The sequence below is a fragment of the Mauremys mutica genome, chromosome 25 (genome assembly GCF_020497125.1).
Source record: "Mauremys mutica isolate MM-2020 ecotype Southern chromosome 25, ASM2049712v1, whole genome shotgun sequence".
NCBI classification, from domain to species: Eukaryota; Metazoa; Chordata; order Testudines; family Geoemydidae; genus Mauremys; species Mauremys mutica.
In genome coordinates this window covers 2,806,283-2,834,272 of record NC_059096.1, presented here as the reverse complement: position 1 = coordinate 2,834,272, position 27,990 = coordinate 2,806,283, and the positions used below count along the sequence as shown (strand labels likewise).

General features: G+C 45.8%; 1 protein-coding gene across 2 annotated transcripts; it reads right to left on the bottom strand.

Moving 5' to 3' along the window:
• Nucleotides 1–89: 89 nt before the first annotated feature.
• TOP2A (DNA topoisomerase II alpha) lies at nt 90–27,401 on the bottom strand. Of its 2 annotated transcripts, none has more exons than XM_044999725.1 (35): nt 27,256–27,401; nt 24,654–24,812; nt 23,881–23,971; nt 23,152–23,215; nt 21,903–22,048; nt 19,986–20,083; nt 19,385–19,597; nt 19,015–19,188; nt 18,684–18,785; nt 17,868–18,005; nt 17,557–17,695; nt 17,058–17,215; nt 16,452–16,577; nt 15,775–15,885; nt 15,573–15,678; nt 14,749–14,858; nt 13,781–13,873; nt 13,181–13,295; nt 12,719–12,840; nt 11,803–11,951; nt 10,952–11,183; nt 10,708–10,842; nt 10,412–10,612; nt 8,849–9,044; nt 7,687–7,778; nt 7,201–7,347; nt 7,023–7,106; nt 6,159–6,356; nt 5,151–5,256; nt 4,717–4,857; nt 4,079–4,223; nt 3,865–3,929; nt 2,740–2,877; nt 2,031–2,260; nt 90–1,674 (listed from the first exon to the last, which is right to left on the bottom strand). In XM_044999725.1, the coding sequence occupies exons 1-35, from the start codon at nt 27,313–27,315 to the stop codon at nt 1,528–1,530; spliced, it is 4,731 nt and encodes a 1,576-aa protein (XP_044855660.1). In that variant the 5' UTR covers nt 27,316–27,401; the 3' UTR covers nt 90–1,527. The 2 variants fall into 2 exon arrangements, with proteins under 2 accessions (XP_044855660.1, XP_044855661.1); XM_044999726.1 differs by lacking the exon at nt 27,256–27,401 and adding an exon at nt 24,913–25,056.
• Nucleotides 27,402–27,990: the final 589 nt, after the last annotated feature.

Genomic DNA, 27,990 nt, shown 5'->3' with positions numbered 1-27,990 from the left:
CCAAGACAATGAGGTGGACCTTGGTGAAAAGCAGCACAGCTACCAGTGAGGACAATACCTTCTTGAAACAAATAGCAGCGTTACTGAGCAAAACTGGTGTAAAAAACCTTTATTACATAAATACAAAAATGGCAGTTAGAACGTCAGGACGTCACAAACACAGAAAATATTTACAGAGACAAACGCTCGAGCAATCCCACTCAGCACCATGGAACTGGCTCTGGGAAAAACACATTGAACATCAGCCCTTCAGAGAAACAGTAGGCAAATCCTCCAGGGGATGCTGTTTCGGGGAAGAGGAACAAGACACTTCCCAACTCCTTCTGCGTGGGAACCTGGATTGCGTGGGAACCTGGCCATTAGATGTCTGTGGCAACTGGCTTCAAGCTGGTATCCTGGTCAGCCCGATTCCAGGCACTCAGACCCGACAAGATAATGGGTGGCGTGAGCAGGCCTGACAGAGAAACTGCACTCACGTTCCTCAGCTGGGCACTGGAGAAATTAGTGGGAAGCCCCTTGTCACTAGGACTAAACTTGTTTCAGATGTGTGACGAGGCAGTCGGCTAATATCCCTACCTGGGACATGAGCAGCACAGGACCCTAATGGCCAGTCTGCCATGGGGGCACTGGAACGACCACGTTCCTTCTCAATGTTAAGGATTTTCTTTGGCCGTAGCCAGTCCTGAAGGCGTCTCCCTCGTCACCAACGCCCCCACTCCACCAAGGTCGCTTGCTCCCTCAGCACCGGGCTCAAGCACCCAACGGGCAGTTGATGTTGCAGTTTATTCCTGGGGACAAATGGCTCTTACCTGAGAAGCGACTGCCGGGCTGAACAGAATGTGGAGCGGGCACAGCCTGAGCCGCACACACTTTCTTCTCAGGACAAGTTGCTCCAAATCAGACTTAAGTGGCACAGCTAAAAACTCTGAAGGTGGCAAAATGTTGGCCCCTAAAAGAGCAAAGTGGGGCTTGGACTGAACCGACAGACTGTGAAGGCGCGAGAAGGGTAAAACCAAGAAAACCTCCCTCTGACCAAGAGGTCTCGCCTCACTTTGCAGCTTGTATTTTTGACTCTCTTGTGGTTGTTCAGCCTAGAGACTGGCAGTAAAACATTTCTACAGCTTCTTTAAGGCAATCAAAAGAGGAGGGAGCATACGTGAAGGGGTAAGGTATTTGGTGGGCTTAAAAGTCTGCTTCTGCACTAAAATGACCATGAAAGGCCAGGGAAATTAGCTCCTCTAGCTAACTGGCTATAGGAGTCTCACCCACTAACTGTACATGCTATTGCTGCTTGATTCTTGCTGGAGGGGGTCTTGGTCCAACAATTGGAAATGGGGGGAAAACGAGATCAGCACTCACATGCAGCGGAACATTTTGGGGCAAGCGCTAATTATTCAATAAAACCATTTCCTGGACCTGAGAGCTGCAATTCTCTGGGGAGAATCAACAGCACTTGCTGAGAGCTCTGCTCCAAGAACGAGTTTGTAAATCAAGGTCAGCAGCACTTTAAAATCTTCATATTAAAACTCAAAACATCTCCTCCTCCTCGGACTCTTCCAGGTACTGAATGGGCTTTCGGGCACGGCCAGGCCTCGTGCAGGGGGCAGGCGCCACTGGGCTGTCCAAGTCAGATTCTAGGTCAATGTGAAAACTCTCGTCTTCCACCTTGGATTTCTGGGGAGAAAACAAACAGGTATGTAGCAGCTGACACCTCCCTAGTCACTGGGCCAGAGCCAGGCCAAGGAGTCCCCAGAGCAAGTCGACCCTTTGCACTCCTCTGGTCCCAGGGCTGGCGCCCAGGCTCCTGCCCGGGACCAAAACAGCATTTTGGGATTGGTGCGACTTAGCAGCATCCCAACTGCACCTGCTTTCCTCTGGCCAGCAGCAGGCAGAGGTGTGACACGGGGCTCCTAGGCCCGTCCCACTGAATGACTGACGTTACACTCGATGCCCAGAATGAGCACTTGCCTTCTCCAGACCAGGCGTGGCGGGGGCACCTCTCTGTGCCTGGTGCGGGGCACAATACGAACCTTAACTGTAAACGACTTTGGCGGCTTTGACCCAAAATCAGAATCGGAATCCGAGTCTGAGGCTGGCTTCCTTTTGGCGGTGGTTTTCTTCCCCTTGGCGGGGGCCGGCTTCTTAGGGGCTGCTGTGTCAGCGCTGGAGTCTGAACTTCCTGCCTTGGCTGTTGCTGTCTTGGAGGACTTGGGTGCTGCCTTTTTCTTGGCTAGAACGTCCACGATGGAAGGCTGCGTATCTGAAACAGCAACAGCTGCAGTTAAGCCTTTGGGTTAGTTACTTGCTTCCTGCGAGTTTCATTCCCAGCAGAAACGTGGTGATGTCACACGCCCTTGTTTCTCGGCTTGGTTCCCTCATGCACAGGAGAGACATGCAGGGACCTCTAGGAAGCCTTCTCTTTTCTTGCTTCCAAATCCAGCTGCTCACCCCAAAAGCACGTGACTCAGGCTCTAGGCTGTCACGCGGCGTGAAGCAGAGATGGAAAGAGCACACAGTACTATGCCCAGAAATAGAATTTTTCCTTAAAAATGACAGCGACTAAAGAGGCCCTTTGCCATAAACTCCAGATCCTTTTCAAAATCATTAAAAGCTCAAGTCAACACCCCGGCCTCGAAATGGCAAATACCTGGGCTCACCGTTGTTTCCAAATACATCAGTAACCAGCACCAAACAACTGTAATGCTTTTCTGCAGCTCCGAAAGACTGAACTTCACCTACCCTTAGCGGCACTGGTGGCTTTCTTGCCCGCAGCAGGTTTTCTGGGTGCAGCTTTTCCCGGCTTACCAAGAGGGGCAGAGACAGAAGGAGCTGCAGAAGTTTGACTCAGATTTTCATAATCAGTATCCTGGATTTGAACTTGAGTAAATAAAATCAACAGTGAATTCAAGGGCCAGGCTCTTACTATTTCAGTCTGACTGTAAATACAAGACTGGAATTGTGACGAAGTGGGGCCGTTCTTAATGTTTCCTCTGAATACTGTGGGGGGGCCTCAGTTTCTGGCCGACCCTCTGTCTCCTGGCAACTAATGGCCAGGCCCTTCCCCCCTGCAAGGGGATGCTAAAGGTGGGGGAGAACAAAGAGGTCAGGTGACCTCCTGGCCCAGGAAAGGAACCCAGCAGAGAAGCTGGAGGGGGGCTCAGTTTGGGGCTGGCTGGGGACGGGAAGTGAGGGCAGACGGGGTTGTCTGGCTCACTGGGCCCCAGAATGGACCTGGCTGAGGGGTCTGGTTCTCTGTACCTACAAGCTCTGGTTTAGACCATGTTCCTGTCAGCTAATAAACCTCTGTGTTACTGGCTGGCTGAGAGTCACGTCTGACTGCCAAGTGGGGGTGCAGGACCCTCTGGCTTCCCCAGGACCCCGCCTGGGGGGACTCGCTGTGGGAAGTGCACGGAGGGGCATATGCTGAATGCTCCAAGGAGAGACCCAGGAGGTGAAGTCGTGTGAACTTCTTGCCCTGGAGCCAGTCTGCTCCAAAGCAGAGGAGGCTCCCCAAAGTCCTGCCTGGCTTTGTGGGGAGCAGTTCCAGAGCATCGCCCGGGGACTCTGACAGGAATGAGCTCATTTCTGATCCACTCGAACTGTAAGAACGAGATCCACTTTCAGGTCTGGCTTAATCATGACATTGATTTGACCTGCAGAGCCAGACTAGAATAAAGCAGCTCACTGAGGCCAGCTCTCCTGACTTCCTAATAACATCTCACAATGAGGAGATTTTTCAGTTTGTTATAACCTTCTGCTTTGTCCATGTCTAGCATGTATCGAAACACCGCAGGGTGCCCGCATGCTTTCAACCAGTCTAGGGTATTAAGGCAACCAAAGATCTCGTTCAGGGCATATACTTACTAGAGATAGCACTTTGCACCTGTTGTGGTTTCGATTCTTCTTTAGCTGCCTTTTCACTGGCTTTCCTAGAACACAACCCCACAACATATTTTTGAACTCATGTATTAAACAATTCATCCACAAAGAAAAAAATGTAGCTTGTTATCCAATATAAACCACTGAGCATAACTCAGCAAACCCCAGCTCTAGCCACTGTATACAGAAAGATCCTCACTTGGGGGGCCCCCTGGCCTTGGGAGCAGACTTCCCTGGTGAGTTTGCTTCTGAGACAATATCGTCGTCGCTGACCTCCTGAGACTGAGGATTCCCATCTGCGTCAGTGAGATCCGAATCCGAATCCAATGTGTAATTGGTTTTTGCTAACAAAATGAAAGAGACGCAATTCATCTGTTAACTGTACAATTCATCAGACCTCTTTATGGGTTTTGTAGCATGTATCTCAATGATCTGTGTCATATTTTACCTACAGATGTTGAAGGTTGCGCCTATGAGAGAATCCAATGTAATGGGCACAGATCTAGGCTTGCTAACCAACAAAAGAGTTGATTTTATAAAATAGTTATGCAGCAGTTAAACTAAATAGCCACATTTCTCGGGTTACTCAAGATTCCTACCCCTTCACTTTTGCCCCAGTACACCAGAGGTGTGACCAATAGAGCTGCGACGTGTGACTGAATAATGGAATTAACTAGCTCTTGTGTATAACACGATAAATGATCAGCTTAAAAATGACTTCTTGCTGGGATCATCTGACTAGGGGGCCTCTATAATTGGTGTAGCCAAGCCTTACGGATTCAAGTTCCATTTCACCCTTCACTAAGTGCCCACTTCGGTCCATGTGGCATTGCTCACCTGCTGTCTGGCGAATCGGTCTCTCTCTGGGAGGGGCCACCTCACTATCACACTCTGAATCAGATTCTGAGGCAGACCAGGGATTTCGTTTCTTCTCTTTCTTTATTGGCTTGAACGGCAAAGTGGACTGTTTCTTAGTACCTGAAAGAGTTGGATGCGCACAGAGGTATCAGCTAATCTACGTGTGCACTGTGCACTCAGAAGTCCAAGTTAAAGTCAGCGGTAAAGCACCTAACAAAGCGGGTTCTGGCTTTAACACAGGAGAGACATTCTGGTCATGCCTCCAAACAATGATCATTTTCCACATCCCTCACCTAATTCTTTTGAGCATACTGGTCCCAGATTCCACCTCCCATTCCCGGACATGTTCATACAACCACATTCGGAACAGCCCTCGTTTTCCACGGAAGGGATTACATGTACAAAATATTTACCTTGCTCAGTTTTAAATTTCTTTACTAATCTTTGTTTAAGATTTGCAGGTTTCTTATCTTCTGACGAGTTTCCTTCTTGATCCTCCTCAAGTTCCGTTTTTTCAGTCTAAAGATACAAAGAGATGTGAGAGCTCTGCCTGGCTCTTCCATATTTAAATTGGCTGAATACAGATAAAAGAGATTAGCATTTTTACTGGGATGAACTAGCAGTTTAAAATACCACATTACAGTACATGAAGCAATAAACTGCTGGTTTGGTTCGGAGCAGCCAAAGCAAATCAGGTGTGATTGTTCTCAAAAGCAGATGAGTCTGCTAAACAGCAAGAGCCAGCCATTAAATACAGAAAAACATTGCCCTGCCCATTTGCCAGAGCTTTGCTGCCTCTTTATGTCCCAGTGGCATCCCAGGAAGGGTGTGGGGGGATGCAGAGCTGAGCAGGGTGTGTTTAAAAACAGAGTGCAGGTTAGCTGGAACATCTGTTTGAGGGAATAGGCTGTGTGGGAAGGAGCCATGAGATTAGCTACAGGGCAAACAAAAGGTGAGGGGATAATTTGTTTTTGTAGGTGGTGATTGGCTGAATTGTATAACTACAAGTAGCCATAGGGAAAGGTCGAATCTGGTTTAAATGAACAATGTACAGCATAGGCAAAACTCTGCCCTGGACTCTAATATCCACAGCAATGATACACTGAGTGACCAGAAATAATGTCACTGGAAACGCAAATGCCAGTTTGAAGAGGTGAACTTGCCTGCAGCACTTGTCTCTTACAGGTTTCCTAGTCAGTAAATACACCAGTTCAAACATGTCTTCCAGTGAGTCCAGGGCCAGGTTCTATTCTCTGCTGGCCTGGAGAGCATCAGCCAAGCTTACCCCTAAACTCTGCACAGAAGCGTAGCAGGCGTCTGCTGTGCAGGGTCATGTTCACCTACCCAAAATTGCAATTTCAAAGGGAAGGCTGGATGAAGAAGGAGCCCAACTAAGAGTCCTTTCAAGTGTTTCGTTTTACCTTTATTTTCTTTTTAGTTTTCTTTTCCGCATCTGCCTTCATCTCTGCAGTCACTCGAGGGATAACTCTCCTGCCATGTGGCGAGGGCAAAACTTCAGCCAGTTGCAGCTTCTTCACCTTTAGCTTCCCCCCTTTCCCTTTGAGAGCTTTGCCAGCTCTCCCACCCAGCTCATCCTGTTTTTCTCTGGCTTCCACAACCTGCAGAGGGGATTGTAAAACACCAAACCAGTGAGCTTAAGGAAAACATGCCTGTTCGACCAAGAAAAACAGCCCTTTGCAGATACTCGGTGAATGACTCTATGGTGCATTTCCTATCATCTGATGAGGTGAAGCTTGCACAGACCTGTCTATTTGCAAGGCACTATTTAAGCCACAGTTGCAGTTCCAGTTACTACTCGGAGAATAGAAGGAATTGGGAAAAAAGTACAGCAGAGCAACCAGAACTGAAATGGACAAAGGCCAGGTCAGTACAAAGCTGCACAAGTATTGACTACGATCTGGACATAGTCTGACCACTCAGGCTCATCGTCCTGTCTGCAGCATCCTCTTCCAACAAGCTCTCTGCTCCAGGCCTTCCCTGACTACTTCATAGTTCTGGCATTCCCTCACCTGTCCCAAAGTCCCATCTCATCTCATTGCCTTCCAACAGCCACTGTTCCTGGCTGGACTCTCTGCTGGTTCCAGCTCTGCCCCAGGGCAGGGACACCCTGTCCCACCCAGCAAGATGGATAAGGCTGGGGCCTACACCTCTGCTAGGGAGAGATCAGGCTCATATGGCACATTCAAGTTATATTCTTTAGGTTTCTGTGATGGAAACAAAGCAGATCAAGATCTTATAGCTGTCTGCACTGAACATCTACATACCTCAAGTTCTTCAATAAAGGCAGCCAGGTCTTCCTTCCACAGATCTGAGGGACTCTTACGTTTTAGATTTTCCAGCTCCGTTTCCTAGAATGAGCCAATCAGAAAACATTAGTTGCTCATTTGAATTTAAACACCACTTCGCTTTCTAGCTTTGGAAGAACACAACCAACCAACATACTTTGTTATCTCTCTGTTTGCAGAGCTCATCTTTCTTCTCTTTAGTCAGGTACCAGAGAGGCATGTTTAGCAGGTAGTTGAAGTCTGGACCAGAGGCTGCAGCAGATTCGTTATCCTGGTCATTGTCACTCTCTTCCTCTTCTGCACCCTACAGAGAGATTTAGAACCTCAACTTCTATAAATAAGTTTCCATAGAAAGAGGAGGACTGTGCTCTGAGACAACTTTCTCAGCTGGACTTAGACTATGGAACTCAGTGCCACAAGAAACAAGAAAGAAAGAGGCCTCACCTTCAGAACTAAATACAAAACTTGTATTTGGTTTAGCTTTCCCCAAAAGGACCCCATGCACGAACAAACGGGCTATTTAAACCTATGTGCTAGAAAGGAACAGCACATTTGTCTAGTTATTTCTGTTTTTTAAATCCTTGGGAGGTCTTCAGATACTAGACAGATTGATTTGGAAAACAGAAGTTGATAGAAAAGTTACCTTCTGCTGAGATTCTTTCCAGGCCTTCACAGGATCAGATTCATACCCTCTCTGGATAAGGACTTGAATTAACTCCTTCTTGGGCTTGTTTTCTGTAAACAGACATTTCAGTTACTGAAACCCTGAAGTTTGGGTTTCACTGGCTGAGAATGGGCATTACATTTACCATTTACTGCTGACCCATGAAATCGTAAAGCTGGGAAAGATCCTGGACCAGCACTGATGGCACAGATAAGAGTCACAGACTAGCTCAGCGTGATTGTAACAGCACAGCATCCTACGAAATAGTCTCTCCATCCCTACTGCAAACATCACCACAAAGTAACACGTGAAATGAGCCAGCAGCTGTACTAAAATGTAGAGCCCTGGCTGATCATGAAGTGTTGTCAGGCTGCCAAATTGCTACAAATGCTCATTAAGGGCACCTGCCTGAGGACTTTGCATATTTGTATTTGGTGCATTTCAGGGGAGGAGAAAATCATTTAACAAGGTTGGTTCTAGATACAAACTCGGAAGCATTGCTCTTTAGGAAAATGCATCTATGTACATCTTCAGTGGATTTGGTTACGTGCACACACTAAAGTACATCCTTTTGGATAGAGATAGCAAAGGTGATCGAGGTTTGAGTTTTGGGAGACCCGGAAGAGCTGTTTTCTGTTCCTAGCTCATGATTCTCCCAAATGCTGTTGCATCTCCCCAGGATTCCAAATGTAAGTCCAGTCAGAACATAACATTGAACTTCAACATGGAAATACAGGAAAAAAAATTTGGGCTCAAGAATCATCCGCTCCAATTAGAAACAGAAAAGCAAATATTACCACTTCCACCCACGCGCCATTTTAACCCAACTAGGTCAGAAGTTGGTGGACTGTTTTTGCTAAACAATTGCTGGAAAATCTTTCAACCTCTGAACAGAATAAACAATCCAAAAGTTATGTAATATCCTATTTTGAGTAATGCATACTGGAATCCTCTGTTCGGTAAGACTAAGCAGACTGAAGCGGCTTCCTGTGGCATTTCATCAAAAAGGGAGGATAGCTCCGGCATGAGTTATTAAAGGCAAATTGAATAGATAAGAGACCTCAGGAGAGCACTGAGCCTGTCTACTGGCTTTAAAAAGGACATTTGACTAGAACCCAAAGCCACCACAGAGACTACATACCGATCACTATTATGCCTTCAATTTTCTCCAGGATGAAGCGAGCCTGGTTGTTGAGTTTTGCAGACTCTGCACCCAGCATTCCTGTAAGCCACTCTTTTCTCAAACTATAATACTGGAGTCGGAGGTCAAAGAATTCTCTGAGAATATCCAGAGGAGTCTCATACTTCTTGAGAAAGCCTACAGAGTCAAAGAGAACCTGGGGCAGAGGACAAAGTCTTAGTCATGACTGGAAGGTGACATTCAAAACTACTGAATTACGCTGAGGGGCACATTTGTCTTATAATTAACATGCAAATCAAAACAGCTCAGTCATTTTACACACTACACCAGCTTGCATGCAGGCCTATCAGGGATGACTTAATATACTTAATCCTGCCTCACCGTACGGGATAGACTAGATCAGTGGTTTTCAAACTGTGGGTCACGACCCAGTATTGGGTTGCAGAATGTAAGGCACTGGGTTGCAACGGCTCCGGTCAGCACCACCAATCGGGCTGTTAAAAGTCCCGTCGGCGGTGCTGCCCAGCTAAGACAAGCTAGTTCCTAACTATTCTGACACTGTGCTGCGCCCTGGAAATGGCCAGCAGCAGGTCTGGCTCCGAGGTGGGGGGGACCACAGTGCTCCATGTGCTGCCCCCACCCCAAGCACCAGCTTGGCCAATGGGAGCTGGGGGGGCCCTCACCCCAACCCTCTGCCCCAGACCTGAGCCCCTCCCATACCCCAAACCCCTCACCCCCAGTTCCATCGGGTTGCGGGCATCAACAATTTTCTTCAGCTGGGTTGCCAGACAAAAAAATTTGAAAACTACTAGACTAGATGACCTTTGAGGTCCCTCCCAGCCCAACTGTTCTATGATTCTGTGTATGTCACCAACCAGGAGAGGCAGTTTTAGGATTTCAAAGCTCCTAGAAAAATGCTACAGGCCCATGGGGCTGTTTGAAGGTTAAAACTTTGCCCTTTGGGATCTAACTGTTGCATCATGACATTACATTGTCACCCCCATCATGTAATGCTAATGTCAGTGCTCGCATTGTTACAGTGTGGGAGCCTGCAGTGGATTATACAATATGGTAAGATCACCTCTAGTATGACAACCAAATCCACACCCCCTTACGCTGCCCCAGATATCCCAGGGTACACCCTGACTTTCCAAAGATACACCTCTACCCAGATATAACGCTGTCCTCGGGAGCCAAAAAATCTTACTGTGTTATAGGTGAATCCACATTATATTGAACTTGCTTTGATCTGCCGGAGTGCACGACCCCACCCACCCGGAGCGCTGCTTTACCGCATTGTATCCAAATTTGTGTTATATCATTTTGCGTTACATCAGGGTAGAGGTGTATTTATGGAATGGCACTTTAAGATAGCAACATAAGAGTAAGATAGAAAAGTGAAGTGAATGGGTTCCATCCGGTAGGATATTTTTGCTGTCAGTCTCTTTCGTGTCTTCATTCAAAAATGCTACAAGCATTTGCGATTAAATTAGATTTTTCAGTTAAACTCCTTTAAATCAGAGACTCCTAGTGATAATCTGATTACAGAGAGCTGGCACGTACCATGGAGTTACATGTGAGATTTGTTTGGAGTTTGAAGACCTTATGCAGCCCAGCTGCCTCTGCCTCAGCCAGTTTTTGTTCACTCATCTTCACTATAAACTTGACCGTGGTGTCTGTGTGATATTCTCTATAGTCCGTTATTAGTGGTGGAGTCTTCTCAGTGCCATTCAGCATGGGCTCCAGCACCTGCTCTTTGTAGGTCTGAGGAAAGAATTAAAACAAGTCAACTCTACATTCTCCCAGGCAGCAAAGTTGTGAACACTGACCATCAAATTTAGCAATTTAGCATTTCCTACCTGTGTCCATGTTCTGATTGGAAGCTCTGAGATCTCAATGGTTGTCGAATCCAGGATAGACACTTCCCCATTTATCAGGTATTGATTTGGTCCCAGTTCATCTATTGTACCCTTGAAGTTCTTGTAACTAGGAAGCTAAATGGTAAAGAATACTGGGTTCAACTTATACTTTGATAAATGCGCCAATACTTGGTGGAGAATCTTAAGACTGAGCTGTAATTGATTTCCTAATGGATCTACTTACCATTGGCAAGGGCTCTTCTCCATCCATCAGGAGGCGAATATTATTCACAACTTCTCGGATATCAAAGTTGGGGATCCTAGAGGACCAGCCAGTGCCAATACCTTCTGCTCCGTTTATCAGTACCAGAGGAATGATAGGCATGTACCACTCTGGCTCTACGCGCTGGTTGTCATCATACAGGAACCTCAGAATACTGTCATCCGTTGCAGGGAAGATCAACCGCGCCAATGAACTAGAAAGGACGACGAGAGAATTTGGGCCTAAGTTCTTGTGTTTAGAAAATAGAAACAACCAAATGAGTAATTCCAGAACCTCAGGCCAAATGTAGAAGATCTGTACAAAATTCAGAAGTCCTGGGAAGATTTCATGTTCCACAGGGTACCTTGCGTCAAGGTAACAATCATGTATGAACTCAAGGAACACATATACAACAGTGTAACAGAAGGCGTTACAGGGTCAGAGAGACAACTGCACCTCCACAAGGACACTATGCTTAACTCTACAAGCACAGCCTCATCTCTTAACTGCTCCTCAGTTCTTGTTCCTCTCTCCTGCTCTCATCCCTGTTTCATCTCACTCCTCTCTACTGTGTGTGAAAGCAATAGCAACGTGTAACTGATCTGAATCCAAATAAGTGTGATTCCAAGTCTCACTGGGATGCTGACACATAACAAAAGGGATAGTAGTAAAAGCAGGAAGTGTTAGGGTAGCAAGAACAGGCTCTGATGTCAGAGCTAAAAAAGGAATGTCTTCTGATCACTGGTCAGCAAGCACCTAGAATGAGAGACAATCTTCAAATGCAGCCAGCTAAGTCAAGCCAAATGCTAATCTGACAAGCCATTACTACTGACCTGAGCATTGTGAAGATGTATCGAGGGCTGGCAGAGTCTTTTCCACCATGCAGCCTGGTACCGAACTGACCAATGGGCTGTAGCAGGTTGAGGTTATTGCTTCCTACAAAGTTCTGAGCCAAATTAATAATGGTCATCATCAGTGATGCCTGCAATGAAAACATAAATTGAAACTGTACAGTGCAAAATTGAAAAGGACAGAGTCGCATGATCAAGTCATCCAAAGCACAGGGAAAGGCAGGACTAGCATGGAAGGTGAGTGTGGCAGAGTCAAGCCAATAAGAATGGAAACTGATGAAACAAGATATCTGATTCCCACTATCAAAACTTAAATCTCAGATCCTTAGGAACAGACATTCCTTTATTCTGTCCCAAGTTGAGGAGGCAGAGGAAACTTCCTGGATTGCCCTGCAACATCTATCAACCCCCCCTCACTCATTCTAGGAATGGCTGTTTAGTCCCCACCTTGCCCAACAGGAAAGCAGGATGGATATCCTCCTCTGTGGCTAGCTCCAGTACACCTCGCCATTGATCAGCTGCAAGGCACTAAGGCTGAAATTCTCAAAGCCACCTAGGGGATTTCAGTGCCCAATTCCCATTCACTTTAATGAAAATTAGGCCTACATGTATCACTTTTCATTTTAATGAAAATCTCAGCCTACATGTATCACTTTTACAACACACTTGGTTGTCAGCCCAGTTTACGGAGGCAGCACTTGACAGAATACCCAAGCAGGGTAGACTGATCCAACAACCTAGGGTTAAATTCAGAGTGTAACGCACAAAAAACAAGCAAACTAACTTGTATCCATTCTGTTTGGGAGTTTTACCTCCACTATTTCCCCCCTGTGCTAGGAGTTTCTTGAGGGGAAAACTCTTGACTCCATACTCAACATTGTGCAGGGTAGGTTCTTACCTCACCATGATGGTAGGAGGACATCTCAGCTACAGAACCAGCCAACTGAGCAACCTTCACTTCCCGCTTGTCATTTCTTTTGAAACACGTGAACAGAACCTTCCTTTGACCTGGTTTCAAACCTTTATTGGGAAAATGACATTTGCCTTAGTGATCATTACAATACTGTGCACTTACAGTGCCTTTCGGCTCAGGCCCCCAAAGTTATTTATGCACTTACACCCCCCAAGAGGTGGCTATTAGTCATCATTTTATAGTGAGAGAGAAAGACAGACAGACTGGCCCACGGATATAAAAAAAAAATCAGCTGCCGATCTGAGAACAGAACCCAGAACTCCCAACTCTCAGTCTTGAACTCAAGCCAACAGACTATATATTGCTTCCCTTATAGGCATGCAGGCATTCAAATACTAAGTTCTTGGCAGAACATACTAAAAATCCTACCATCTAGGAGTAACTTACCATCAACTAGGGAAGGAATGGATCTCTCATTATCGGAGTTTGAGAACAGGACCAGCTCTTTGTGAATGAAGTCATTGTATGTCAGATAACTAGTGGATTTCCCATATACAAAATCCTAAGGACAAAAAAAGATTTAACATTGGCTTAAAGAGCTCGTACCCACATCTTCTGTCATAGCAAGATGGCCTTGCTACAAGGAAAGTCTGTTTTATATAGCTAGTTGAATCCAGCTGTAGTGCTGCCATTTTCAAAAGCTTCCTGCCATCACTATAAAAATGAAATTCCACTTCCCACAATCCAGTTTCATTTACCACTTCTCTATTTATAAAGCTATTCCCAGGGTAAGTGTTCCATGTCAAATCAACTTAATCACTGGTCAGTTGACATTGAGTCTACACAAACCAGCTGAGAGGAGTGGGCAGGAAGACGTTGATCTGTAGCATCCTGCAAACATCACAGTAATTGTCCTATCTCCTACTGGCCGGCTCCCTGAATCTATATTATACACTGCTCTAATATACCAAAATGAAACCGCACTCAGCCCCAGGGAAAGGGAAAGAGAGGAAAACTGCGTTCCTCAAGGTATTTAAAACCATTCACCTCTGGCAGACCATGTAGCTTCCGTTGTCTTCTGCCTTCCATGAAATTAGTCAGCCACTCCTTCCGTTCATCGATCTTCTTCTTGCTAAAGGCCTGTAAATTCACAAAAGGAAGAGTCAAGTTTAAGACCATCTCTACTGGGCCTCCCCGCAGGGGACTACTCTTGTCAATGAAAGCAGTATGCAGGAGGGCGTGAACCAGAAGAACAAAGCCCAACATGTGCTAAACAGGCTGGCTTAACAGCATAGTAAATGCAATAATTTACTCTTAATCCTAACTAAAAGCTTGATGGCATAAATAAGAATACAGAAAATATCATATTGCCTCTGTATAAATCCATGGTACGCCCACATCTTGAATACCATGTGCAGATCTGGTTGCCCCATCTCAAAAAAATATATTGGAATTGGAAAAGGTACAGAAAAGCACATAAAAAATGATTAGGGATATGGAACAGCTTCCATGTGAGAAGAGATTAATACTGAGGAACTTTTCAGCTTGGAAAAAAGACTAAGGGGGGATATGATAGAGGTCTATAAAATCATGACTGGCGTGGAGCAAGTTAACAAGGAAGTGTTAACAAAGATACTTTGTCTCATGCGCAAAGGCCTCAGACCATGTTAACAGAAAATACCACAGCACACTAAGGGCAGGTCTACACTAAGGGCGGGGGTCGAACTAGGGTACGCAAGTTCACCTACCTGAATAGCGTAGCTGAACTCGAAGTACCCTAGTTCGAACTACTTACCCGTCTAGACGCCGCGGGATCGAAGTCCGCGGCTCCAAGGTCGACTCCGCCACCGGCGTTTGCAGTGGTGGAGTACCGGAGTTGACCGGAGCGCGCGGGGAGTTCGAACTATCGCGTCTAGATTAGACGCGATAGTTCGAACTCCGAGAAGTCTAGCCCTAAGTAACAGAATACTAAAAGTAGTAACAAGTCAGTAATTCATTCAGGTATTCCTAGTTACCAGGGTGATCGCAGCATCATCTTCCGGACCAGAATACTTGAAGCCAATTCGATGTCTTGCCATATCTGCAAAGTACTCTTTAGCCTCTTTTGATGTGCTGGTACCCAAACCTGCAGAGCCAATACCAGTGAGTCCAAATAACATCCTGCACAAATTAAGCTACAGTTTAAAGAAATATTTCAAGAAGTCTTTAACCTCCGTGGTATATCCTGTATACTTTTGATGACATGCTGCAATGCCTTTATGAAAACAAACTACCTTTGAAATGCAAGGTACTTGTGTACAAATGTAAGGTATCATGAAATCCACAAGTTAAGCAGAAGGTCACACACAGTAAAGTTCTACATTCAGTCTATTAATGACTTCCACAAATGCCAAAAGCTATTATTGCAGGTTGAAACTAATTTCTGATCAGCCAGCTGTGTTCTGCATCAGGCAACTGGCATTAAAAGATTCTGGAATCAGAATTCAGCATGCACTGCCATCAGTAGAGCCGAAGGAAACGGATATCACTTCCAAATCTCTACTGGCTCTGCACTGTGGACAGCCAGAATAAATCCAGTGAACTAAGCAGATAGGACTGACACTTGGAGAATGGATACCTGTAGGATCATGGTTGCATTTGGAGAGGTGTTTTTCTGAACAAACAGACTAAGGGACACCCCATTTAACATAGGTTTTTAGGTGCTCCCCTTTGCACATCTCCAGAGTGGTTTATTGTGCTATATTAGAGCACTTATATTTCACTCATGTATATATTTATCTGTTCATGAGAGAGCTCTTACTTGGCCTCCGAGCACTACCACACAGGGTTTATGACAAACCTTTGTAGTATTTGGTTTTCCAGGATTTGTGATTTGGAGTATTGTTTTTCCACTCTTCAAACTCAGGAATGCTGTAGAATGAAAACTCCTCCTTGTTTTTTGAAACCTAGAGGGAATGAAAATTATGATTGTGAAACCACATGTAGCTCCAGACTAACACTTTCCTCTACTTGTTTAGATTACTATCTAGGAAGCCTTTTACCTTTATGATGGGAGTAATAAATTCCTCCAGAAAACGGTGCCTTAGAAGAGATGGCCAGTTGTGATGGATGAAGTTAATCAACAAGCCTTTGATATGGGAACCATCTTGATCCTGAAACAGTGTTTTCAGAAGGCAGATTTTAACCAGAGGCATGCTGGAAAGCAAGTGCTCCTCAACTTAGCAGTATACCATCCTATCCTTGGGAGATGCTTAGCACCCTCAACTCCCATTGACTCTCAGCATTTCCCGGGATCCGGCTCATGGAAACCAACCTGTGTGACTATTGGATTTCCAGATTTTAGCATGGAACTTAACCAAGAAATGGGGAAAATGCTGAAGGACCATTCTTGGCCACAGAGTGCATCCGGGGACTAGTCTCTTTCCAGACTTCCCAATCTGCCTGGCACAGAGCTCAGCACTACAGAGCAGCAGCAGAGGGTGGAGATACTTCCCACTGCTTTATTTTGTTTTATGTTATGAGAAGGAAGTATGGTGGCCCCAGTACAAAGTGGAAACTGTTAAGAGAGTGTGATAAGAACACATGGATAACCAGTCAGGTAAAACAGTGCTCAGAGGAGCAATGCAGATCCACCCTGCTTTATCTGCTAGCCATATTTTCTCTTGTAATTTAGTAATTTTTCTGATTTTAGAAATATTGATCTTTAAGTGAACCTAACCTGATCTGTCATAATCATAATTTTTCCATAGCGAAGGGTCTTCAGCGATTCTTGATCGTCATAGTTCTTCTTATACTGCAAACCCACAATCTTGATGATATTGTTGATTTCAGCATTTTCCATTATCTGAAAAAAGATTGCACCAAACAAGGAGTTATTTTCCAGGACACACGTAGTAGTTCATGTAATTCAGAAAAACAAAGGAAAAGGCTCTGGGTCAGGCAGGCCCTGCTGATTGTGCTTTGTTTTCTCATGGAGTCTCTTTCCTCTGTTTTGAAATGTACTATTGTTCAAACTGATGTCTAGCGCTTGAATTACTCTAAGAGGTTTCAAACAGATTTCACACTCCAGATCACAGCTACTATCCTTCAGGCAAAGCACTAGACAGGACTCACTTTCTAAATCTGTCAATGCTGCTCCTTAATCAGCAAGACAGGCTGATGGTGAGAATAGCCTCAAATATTTATTTAAGATGCCATTACTATAGTTACATTACACTAGGTTTCCAACTAGAGTGTAATAGTCTCAGCTCAGAGCATATTTCACTACACTTAAAGCTTGCCATGTCTCTAGGAAGTAGTTGTTTCCAAAGGCATTCCCACAAACCTGTTTATGAGAGGCTTCTCGTACGTTGAGCATTTTTCCACGAAGGGGGAATACTCCATATCTGTCTCTCCCAACCACTCCCAGACCAGAAACAGCCAGTGTTTTGGCTGAGTCTCCTTCTGTCAGGATAAGTGTACAGTCTGTGGAATTCTTACTACCTAGAAAAGCAATTCATTCCTCATCAACAATCTTGATTCAAAAAGTCAACTCAGCATTTATATACTTTTAGGAAACATGCTATCTGTGGAATGAGTAATTTTAACATGCACATTGATTTAGTTGGACAGCAGTTGGCACCTGTTGCCAAAGTCAATGATTTCAAGAAGAGAAAATTTAATATAAACTACATTTCACACAATTTTTCTGTTCTCAGTTTAAATAATTTCCTGTAGATGACATGACTGGACAGGAAACAGCTTTTCTTTTTTGTTTGTGATAAGGACTTTGCTACTGTGCTTGAATGAGATGACTGTGCTTAGAAATGGTCTAAAACATTTACCAGCATCATTGGCATCATCCAGTTTAGGAATTCCCTTAATCCTGGTGTGTTTCACAGCTGAGCACTTCTTGTTCAGCTGGTTCTGAGCTTTAAACTTTACCCAGTTTAGGATACTTTCCACAATACCACAGCTGACTGCCTGCAATACAGAAGAGCCAATTGTGGAAGTTGTCTTAACCATGGCATGTTATATCCTTTTCACTGCTTAAACTGAAATTAGTTCATATGTACAAAATTCACCACATTCAGTTTAAGAGGCAATTTCACAGATGCCTCTAGCTGGCATGTAATTGCTGCACCTCAATACTTACCCCTTTGATAAATTTTTCACTCAGTTTGCAAGCTGAGCCAAAGTTCTTTGCCTGCAGAGTCATATTTTCCTTAGTCTGAGAGTCAAAGGTTGGGTTCTCAATCAAGGAGTTCACAAAAACCCACATGTGGTTCTTCACCTGTAATTAAATTGAACCAACATGACAAACCCATACAAACGCATCTCATTCTACTAGTGTCGCTCCCAGCTGCTTCCTGAAATGATCTGCCAGCATTACACACTGAAATGTAGAATCTGCCCAACTACCAATTGGTAAAGAATTTTTTAAAAAAAATATTACTAGATGTCTAGGATTGAACAGAATTAAAGGGCATTTTCACAGCAGTACCAGTTAAGATTAGAGTAGGTGAGACAGCCAGTGAACACTCATGCTTGATTTTATATTTGTTAGGATTGTCAAGAAAATCACTGGCTGTTTTGCTACACAGATATTCTCCCAGCAAGTCATTTTCCTAGTGCAGTTCAATTCTAACTGGGCCCACTAAAACTGAAATACAGGGTATACACTGTGCATCCTACACTGCCCTAAACACATTATTGTGTTCTGACTCCAGAGGGTGTCAGCCAAAGCTATTTTTCCCAGGTGCTGAATAAAGAGCAGACAGCTGACTAAAACTGGAAACTCCGACTTCTATATTTAATGCACTTTACCTGCAGTATTTCCTAACTTAGTAAAAAAAAAGCTGGGTTTATCAGTGATCAAATGAATGTAACAAACAGTATCCTACAGATTGTTGTTTCAGTTCACAGTAGCATTGCAGTTTGGTTTTCCATCATGCAAATCGTGAAATTGTACCTGAAATGGCTTCACTCCAACTCCACCTTTGTTCTTCTTCTTCACAACTTCAATGAGTTTATTTACAATCTGGTCAGCTACATAGTCAACATGCCTGCCACCCTAGAGAGAAAGGACCAAATATAAGCTCAAGCTTCAGGGAAAGGGTGAAACTATTTTGTATGTTTTAGTCACCAGCCATAAGCATTGCAACTACATATAGATAGCCTTTGCATATTAGGCAAATTAACAATTTTTCACTGATTATATACATGAAAAATGCCAAGATAGACAACAAAATTAGTAACAAAGCCAACCATTAGCTAGTCTAAATGTGGTAAAGGAAAGTTACCTTTGTGGTGGCGATGCTGTTGACAAAGCTAACTTGCTGGAAGCCTTTTTCACTTAAAGTTAAACACACCTCCCAGCGATTATTTGCCTCCTCATGGATAACTTTAAGTGCATTACCAGTTTCATCTACCTTGTCCTTCACATAGAGGTCCACATAACTACGGAATCCTTTCACCTACAGAGATAAATGCAGGCAGCTTGTTGACAATATGTTCAAATGCTCCTGCTCAGAGTACACGGAAGAGTCACCCGTGAACTCCAGTCCCACACTGCATAATATTTTTAAGTTTTTGCATTATCTAGACAAAAATCTCACAGCTTAAGTGGAAGGGAAACATATAGGAATTAATGTTTTTGGAACAGTCACTCACGGGCAGCCTCTTTCCATTTAGGAAGACTTTGACATCTTTTGTGCACCCAGCAATATCATATGCTCTTCGCGACATCAGTGCCACAATGTCCTTGTCCAGACTTGTCATTTTAAACTTAGACAGATCAGGTTGGAAAGTGATACATGTATAATCTTCTCCATCAAAGTATTTCAGTTTCATTTCACCAGCCTTTCCCATATTGTCCGTCCAGGTCTGGGAAAGAAAACTTTGATAAGATGCAAATTTCAAATACATGAGTAGCTAGCTGAATTTTTTAAAATGTAGATAAACTTAGTAATAAACTCTAACAATTGAGGGAAAAACTCCTTTATATGCTGAACATTAGTTTATTTTTTTTTCTGATCCATTTATTCTTACTCTAATAGCTGATCTGGGATTTTCAGCCAATACTTAATTAAATGTACAGGTCAGTACAGTGACTATAGGCCAAATTTACCCCAGTTGTGACACTTGGATCTAAATAATATAAATTGCACCCACAAATTACGGGAGCAAATTGAAGACAAGTGTTCAAAAATCTACCCCTCTAGAATTACATCCTACTGAAATAAGCAACTGAAGCCATGCAGAGCATCCATACCTGCTTAAATAGTTTCTTGTACTCACGACATGCAGTTTCCACTGTAAATTTGGTACTGAATATGTTGCATAATTTGGCCCCATAACCATTTCGACCACCTGGAATTATAAAGCAATCATCCTTGTGTTCTGTTACTTTTATGATAAACACTTTAAAAAGTGTAGAGGGTTTTAATAGGAATTTGGGCAATTTGGTATGACCAAAACATGGGCTAGAACACAAAGCTGTCCTGTGCACCTGGTATGTAACCTTAAGGCTGTTTCATTGGAATATTGATCCTTCACAGGGATTTGGCCCTTTCCGCATCACAGGACATTATCCGCTGGAAAGCGGGGCACTGCGATACCCTTCCTTTAATGTGGCTCTGCAGCTCAATTTTTAGTACTGATCATAGGCAGCGGGTCTCTGATCAATTTGGAGCTCCCCCATTTCTACATTAGCAGGAAGCTGGAGCACTCTGCTCTAGTGGTTTTCAACCTTTTTTCATTTGTAGATTTCAAATGGAGGTATGGACTCCTTTGGAAATCTTAGACAGTCCACGGACCCCCAGAGGTTCATGCACCACACGCTGAAAACCATTGCTCTATTCCAGTGGTCCCCAACCTTTTTCGTCTGGAAGGACTGGGGTGGCGGTCGAGCATCCGCCAAAATGCCACTGAATTTCAACGGATGCTTGACCGTCGGCCAGGACGCGGGTGCATTTAGATGCGTCCATGGGCACCGCGTTGGGGACCCCTGCTCTATTCAAATTATTTTTGAATGTTGTCTGAAAGGAGTTTTCTCTTCTTCCTCCAATTATTATTATTATGTTTTTTTGATCCTCCTTTCTACCCTGTCCCTATTGACGAGAAAGAAATCCACGGCTTTCTGGGCAGCAGCAGTGACAATGACAACGATGCTGTGTTTTAGAGCCCTTGTGTGATGAAGTGGGACTGTTCTTAATGTTTCCTCTGAATACTGTAGGGGTGCCTCAGTTTCCCCAGTGCATTTCTTAAGTCTCTAGGTGGTGGGATAAGAGGGTGTAATTGTTGCAGAGCAAAGGGCCAGCGTATGTAAATGGCCGACACTCTGTCTCCTGGCAACTGATGGCCTGGGCCCTTCCCCCTCCGCCCCCCAAGGTGATAGCTAAAGGTGTTGGAGAACAAAGGAATCCGGTGACCTGCTGGCCCGGGAAAGGGACAAAGCCCAGAGGAAGAGGGGCTGGAGAGTGAGTCAGTTGGGAGCTGGCTGGGGACATGGAGTGAAGTGCAGACGTGGGTGTCTGGCTCACTGCCCCCCAAAATGGACCTGGCTGAGGGGTCCTGTTCTCTGTACCTACAAGCTCTGGTTTAGACCGTGTTCCTGTCATCTAATAAACCTGTTTTACTGGCTGGCTAAGAGTCACGTCTGACTGCGAGGTGGAGGTGCAGGACCGTCTGGCTTCCCCAGGATCCCGCCTGGGCGGACTCGCTGTGGGAAGCACATGGAGGGGCAGAGGATGCTGAATGCTCCAAGGTCAGACCCAGGAAGGTGGAAGCCATGTGAACTTCTTGCCCTGAAGACAGTCTGCTCAGAGAGACTTCACCAGAGTCCTGACTGGCTTTGTAGGGAGCAGTTCCAGCGCATCACCCGGGGACTCCGTGACACCTTGCTACAGAAGAATGGTGGCTCTGCTCACTGGAAGAGTGCCTACCATAACTAACATTCAGAACCCTCTGAAAAGGACTCCCAACAGAAACTGAGTTTGTGGTTCAGTGACACTTGAGAAGGACGTGTGAGTTTCACTGCTGCTCAGAACAAGCAGCCCATAACTAATACTGGATGGCTTTTGATCCTCTGCTGCCAACTCTTGTTCACACACACTTGGGTAGTTCAGTGATCAGGCTGCACAAAAAATATTTCCCCACCTAATATATGGAATTTCTGACAGTCTCCTACCTGTGACTTTCTTTTCATCATCATCATAATTGCTGGAGGTTAATAGCTGCCCAAAGATAAGAGCAGGTACATAGACCTTTTCCACTTTATGTTCTACAACGGGAATACCTTTCCCATTGTTCCATACACTGATTGTATTATTCTCCCTGGAAAGAAAAAAAATTCCTGTAAAAGTGAAATTGACTGAACTGTGAATGAAAAATGTCATATGAAGTCTTTCAAATCCCTTTGGTAGCTCATTTGTTCATAAAGGGCTCTAAAACAAAGAGCTTTTTATTTGCCATTGTTCTGTACCACTCCTCGTTCTTAGATGTTTGAAATAAACTCATTTTTTCAATGACAGGGAAACACCAAGCTTTGGATTCTAGTAGCATAGATTGGTCAGTCATTTTTTAAAGGCTGTTTTAATATGCTCTTTGAAGGCAATACTAACATAGGTCAGATTTCTGGGCCCAAATCAGCTGGCAATATACATTTAAATTCTCTTGATTTATAGCTACTACTTTTACTTTAGTAATAAGCCTTAGCAAAATTGCCAAATGCCTTAAGGCCCAAAATTTGACCTACCCTAAACTTTTATCTAGTGTGAAATATTCTTTGGATTCAAAGTATCTAATCTATATTTTTTATTACATCTCCTGCTAAGAGGAAAAAGCCACCATTTTGGCAGAAGCAAAGTTTCTGTTCAGCAACTGCAGAAACAGTCGGCAGAGGGAGCACAAGTAAACTAAATCCCTGTAGTCTCAGATGTGCAGACACAGTTGATGACATTAAACATGCCAAATATTTGTGCTCTGTGAGAAAAAGGTGTGTGTGTGAAATATATTGAAAAGGGCAAAATAGGTAGAGAATAAAGAATAAAAGCAGAGAATTGACCTGAAATCACCACTTTGTGGGAGAACCAGATTAGGGAAAACACAAGCTTTCACAGTTGGTTGATATTTGATGAGCTGGAGAGTTACATTTGGTCTAAGCTGGGTGAGCTACAACAGTGTTTCTCAATCCTTTTTATACCAGGGACTGGCTTTGCTGCCTTCCTAACCTGTGTCAGGGAGATCTCAGGGACCAGCGCCGGTCAGGCCAGTCATTGAGAAACAATGGGCTACAACATATAGCTCTCTTTACTTATGCCACTCTAATAGAACAGCATCAGAAGGAGAAAATCTTTGAGTCCCTGAATGCTGAGCTACTTTCCCCATATTGGCACCCGAGGAGATGGGAAACCATTGAGAAATGAAATAAGACTTACGGATCAACTGTAATTTTAATGCAGGACATGTTTTTATCCCTCTGCTTGTTGTCCGCAGCATTGACTAAAATGGAGAAAGGATTTTAAATTTACCAAATTACATTCTCAGATATGACACTTACATTTGAGCTGCTTATAACAAAATTAAACCCAGAGTATTCAAGAGAACAAAATACACCTCTACCCTGATATAACGCGACCCGATATAACACAAATTCGGATATAACGTGGTAAAGCAGTGCTCCGGGGGGACGGAGATGCGCACTCCGGTGGATCAAAGCAAGTTCGATATAATGCGGTTTCACCTATAATGTGGTAAGATTTTTTGGCTCCCGAGGACAGCGTTATATCTGGGTAGAGGTGTACACAAATTCAGGAAGAGAGGCTACTGAAAATAGCATCACAGATTTTCCATGTTAAAGAGGCAGTTTTCAGTTGAGTCACACTAAGAGTACAAAGTGGCATTCTTTCAAAGGACACCTTTCAAGACCTCAGAATTTAGAAACACTTTTAAATTACTATCATACATTACACTCATTTTTACCCAACACAATTATATTGTTTATCAAACTATTCAATGGATATTATTTGATCAACCATAGAGCTGGTCAAATGATGCAAAAGTTGTGAAAATTTTGGTTACGGATTCTTATATAACACACATAGCACCCACAATTTGTTTTCAGTGGAATAAATTGCTAGCAACTGAACTGTCATCTCTCAACTTACCTAGGATTTCATCAAAGATTTTATACAACCCAGGGACAAAAGTCACATCTCTGCAGCTGATGCCCTCATCTTCATCATAAACCCACATTTGCTGAAAATAAAGTTAAGAAACATGGTCTTCACTGATTTCCTGATCTGCAGTTATATCCCAAAACCCCATTGCTCTCCAACTGTGCTTACAATGTTAATGATCAGAGGGGAGCTGTGCTAGTCTGGATCTGTAAAAAGCAACAAAGAGTCCTGTGGCGCCTTATAGACTAACAGACGTTTTGGAGCATGAGCTTTTGTGGGTGAATCCCCACTTCGAACATGCATCCGACGAAGTGGATATTCACCCAGGAAAGCTCCTGCTCCAACACGTCTGTTAGGCTATAAGGTGCCACAGGACTCTTCGCTGCTTTTAAAATGTGAATGATTTTCCATGTATGTCCAGGAGCTAAGCACCCCCGAGCAGGCTCTATTGCCTACTGCGATGTCTTTCTAACGCCTCACGCCTAGGCGAGCACAGGCCGCGCGTTGCCCGGCTGGTACCAGAACTAGCGGACAAGGAGAAAGGTCCAAGCGGTTTGAAGCCAGCCCCGTCCGCCCACCTCCAGCCAGGCTCCCTAAGCCCCGCCCGAGCTGTATGGGTCACAGGCCAGGGGAGCGCGTGGGCAGCGAGCGCGGGGGCTGGAGCGTGTCCGGCGGGCCCAGGGGCTCGGCGCTGCACAGCAGCGGGCCCGGCCCCGAGCGGGTCCACACGGAGGGGCCGCGCCCGGGCCCGGCCCCGGTACCTGCGTGACGAACTCCACGGAGCCGATGTAGGTGTCGGGCCGGAGCAGGATGTGCTCCAGCTGCGTCTTCTTCTGGTAGATCCTCTCCACCGACAGGCGCTTCCGGGCCGCCGCCGCCTCCTGCCGCCCCTTGCCGACCTTGGGGTTCTCGTGCACGGGCTGGTTGGGGAGAGAGAGAAGCCCCGCGGCGGGCGTTAGCCGGAGCCGGGCAGAGCCGGTCACCGGGGAGGGGGAGGGGCGCGGGGCTCCCCCGACCCACCCTTAGCGGCGACGGGGACTCGTCCAGCTCCATGGCGGAGACTCCGGGGGGGGGCGGGTCCCGATTCGCTTCACTCCCGGGATCCCGGCTCGATCGGTCCCGCGCGCTCTGACAGAAGGTCCGTTAACGTCTGAGCCCGAGGAGCCCTTCAAACCTCCGTCCAGCCCGCCCAAAGCCCTCGGCCAATCAGCAAGCTGAGCTCCGTCCCTCCCCACCAATCGCCGCTCGGACTGCGCGCAAGCGGTGGGAGAGGAGCAGACACCACCCACCAATCACAAGACGCCGGCTGGCTCAAACCAGCCATTCACACGCCGAGGAAGGCGGAGAGAGGCGCGGAAGGTTTTCAAACTCCACCAATCAGCTGGGACATTCAAGTGACTGGCAGGCGGTTGAACCAATAACAATGAAGCAGGAGAGTCAGGCTAGGTCTCCGGCCTCATAGGCATGGGGTCAAAGGTCAGGCTCAACCTTTGACCCCCTCAGCTCCCCATGAGCAGCAGTTGTGAGGGGCTCCCACGTGGCACGAGGGGGGCACATGGTGTTATCTCTGCCTGGGCCTCTCCAGCCTGGCATGGCCTGTGTGCCCAGGTGGGGGGCCGCGGCTGGCCTGGGCAGGGCCCAGAACTCTGCCCCCGAGTGGGGCTTGTGTGACTCAGCCCTGAGCCCAGGTGCTGCCTCCCCTCGCCAAAGCCGTCCCCATGCTCTCCCCCGCCACCCTCAGTCGCTGCGAGCGTGGGGGGTCCAGCGGTGCGATGCAGAGGAGCCGGCTTGTAGGGAAAGGGGCGGCCCCTGATCATGCTGACTGGCCAGGCCCACCAGCGGGCGTTTCGAGGGAAGTGCGGAAGCCCCGGTTTGTGGTGAAATTTGAAACTGAACAAGCCCTGGGCAGGAATCGGCTGCAGGGAACAAGATTTTTCTAGCCACTAGGATGGGCCCCATGTCTTTATGGGTTTTTTCCGACTGACCTCCAGCACAACAAACTCTTTTGCTGGATCTTTCTGCTAATGTGATTAGTAGTGAAATAGTATCAGAGGGGTAGCCGTGTTAGTCTGGATCTTTAAAAGCAGCAAAGAGTCCTGTGGCACCTTATAGACTAACAGACGTTTTGGAGCATGAGCTTTCATGGGTGAATACCCACTTCGTCGGATGCATGCGTGGGTGAATACCCACTTCGAACATGCATCCGATGAAGTGGATATTCACCCATGAAAGCTCATGCTCCAAAATGTCTGTTAGTCTATAAGGTGCCACAGGACTCTTTGCAGCAGTGAAATAGTTAAGGGTTGCGGCTTCTAGATCATCATCCTTAGGCTTCTTTGTTGAGATGTGGTGTTTCCGGCACATGGATCGCAGACCCAGGAAGATAGCAGAACGCAGTCCAGTTTGGAAGATTTTCTTTTCATATGTAAGGGCTGGAAGCTTTATTTTTTTGAGAGCGATCTTAAATTCTGAAGTAATTCCTTCCTTTGCCTCTTTATTAATAGGACACCTTCTACTGTTAAAGAGAATTTTTTTTTTAAATCCCTAATCTGCTTTCTCCTTTGTTACTTGTTTACTTTTTGCACTTTACTCTGTTTAGATAGTGAAACCAAAGTTGTCAGGATCACGTTTGTTTCTAGGCACTTTCACCTAGTACAACTTTGTAATATTTGGCTTGTTTAAATAAATAAGATATAATGGTAATATCCGAAATCCTGTGTCAGTCCTGGCTGCCCACAGACTTTGCATGGACCAAGGGGAGTTTTCCCCAAGTACAGACTGAAGGTTTGGGACATTTACCCACATTTCTGTCAAAATGCCACATTTACCCTTAATTTATTATCAGGGGAATTCATTCCTGCACCAGGTCTAGGGTATACGAGAGGTAGGCTGCATTTTCCCTGTTCAGAAGGTACTGAAGGGTCAGTTTAGTCCCTGGCACAGACAATGTAGCTCCTCTGGTCTCGTGGCAGCCAGAAATCAGTGGGATACAGGGCTGCCCCAGCAACCCCTTCTCCTACACCTGATTTGCCCTTTCCCTTCTCCAAGGCATCCCCAGCCTGCCCCCTGCGCTGGGAAGGGGTGGGAGTGGGGGTCTTCTGCAGGTGTGGCACACAGTTTGGCGCCTTGTGGAGAGGATCCCTGCTCCGGTGGTAGGCACAAAGGGACCTCACGTACACCTGTTCTCTGGCTCCTTTGTGGCAGCATGGCCAGCACAAAGGGACTGTACAGCAGTGGCAAATCTGACCGTGTGTTTCTGTGGCAGCTTTTACCCTGAGGATTGGCAAGCACTAACTAGGCTTCACACGTGCAGGGAAGCCCATTGCCTTGGTCATTAACACTGAATCGCAAACCTGCCCTTGCCTGGGAACCTCTCCAGAGAGCTGCTGCAGTTCTCCTCATGCAGTCTCCCCGTCCGCTCATCTTGCTGCCCTCATCTGCTCTCCTTCGGGCTGTTGGAGGTCACGGGGAGATGACTTTCCTCCTGTGCTACCTACAGTTAACAGCCCTTGGGGATGTAAACAATGAGACGGTCTTTCTGTGCAGTCCAGAATCCCACGAGGTCATAGACACAAGTGCAGTGACATCAGGAGACTGGATTACGCCATCTCCCCAGGGTTACAGGCCATGCTGTGAGCCCCGGCAGGGAAACCTCCTTGGCAGTGGTTCAAACCCAGCTGTTCACAAGTGGTTTCTTCACTCTCTGAGTGCCCATAGGAGGCACTGGGGGCCTGACTTGCAGAGATGCTGAACACCCACAGCTCCAGCCGGGATGAGGAGGGTGCAGGGGCCTCAGCTCTTTGCAGATGAGGGCCTGGGTGTCGGGACGGCCACGCCCAAACTGGAGAGCGTGCTTGAAGGTGGACATTTCACCCACTTCAAAACCTTTTCCTGAATGGCCATGGGAGGCAGTGTGAGTGTTTTTAAGTCAGTGACATGTCTGAAAACAAGAGGCTGCAAAGCAGGAGCCTGAGAAGGGGTCACTGCTACATGGGCAGTGCTTCCCCTCCCCCCACTTTAAAAATAAAGGCTCAGAAACACCCGTACGGGACCAAACCAGTCTGAGCTGCCCCCCGCTCCCAAACGACCCTGCAGTGC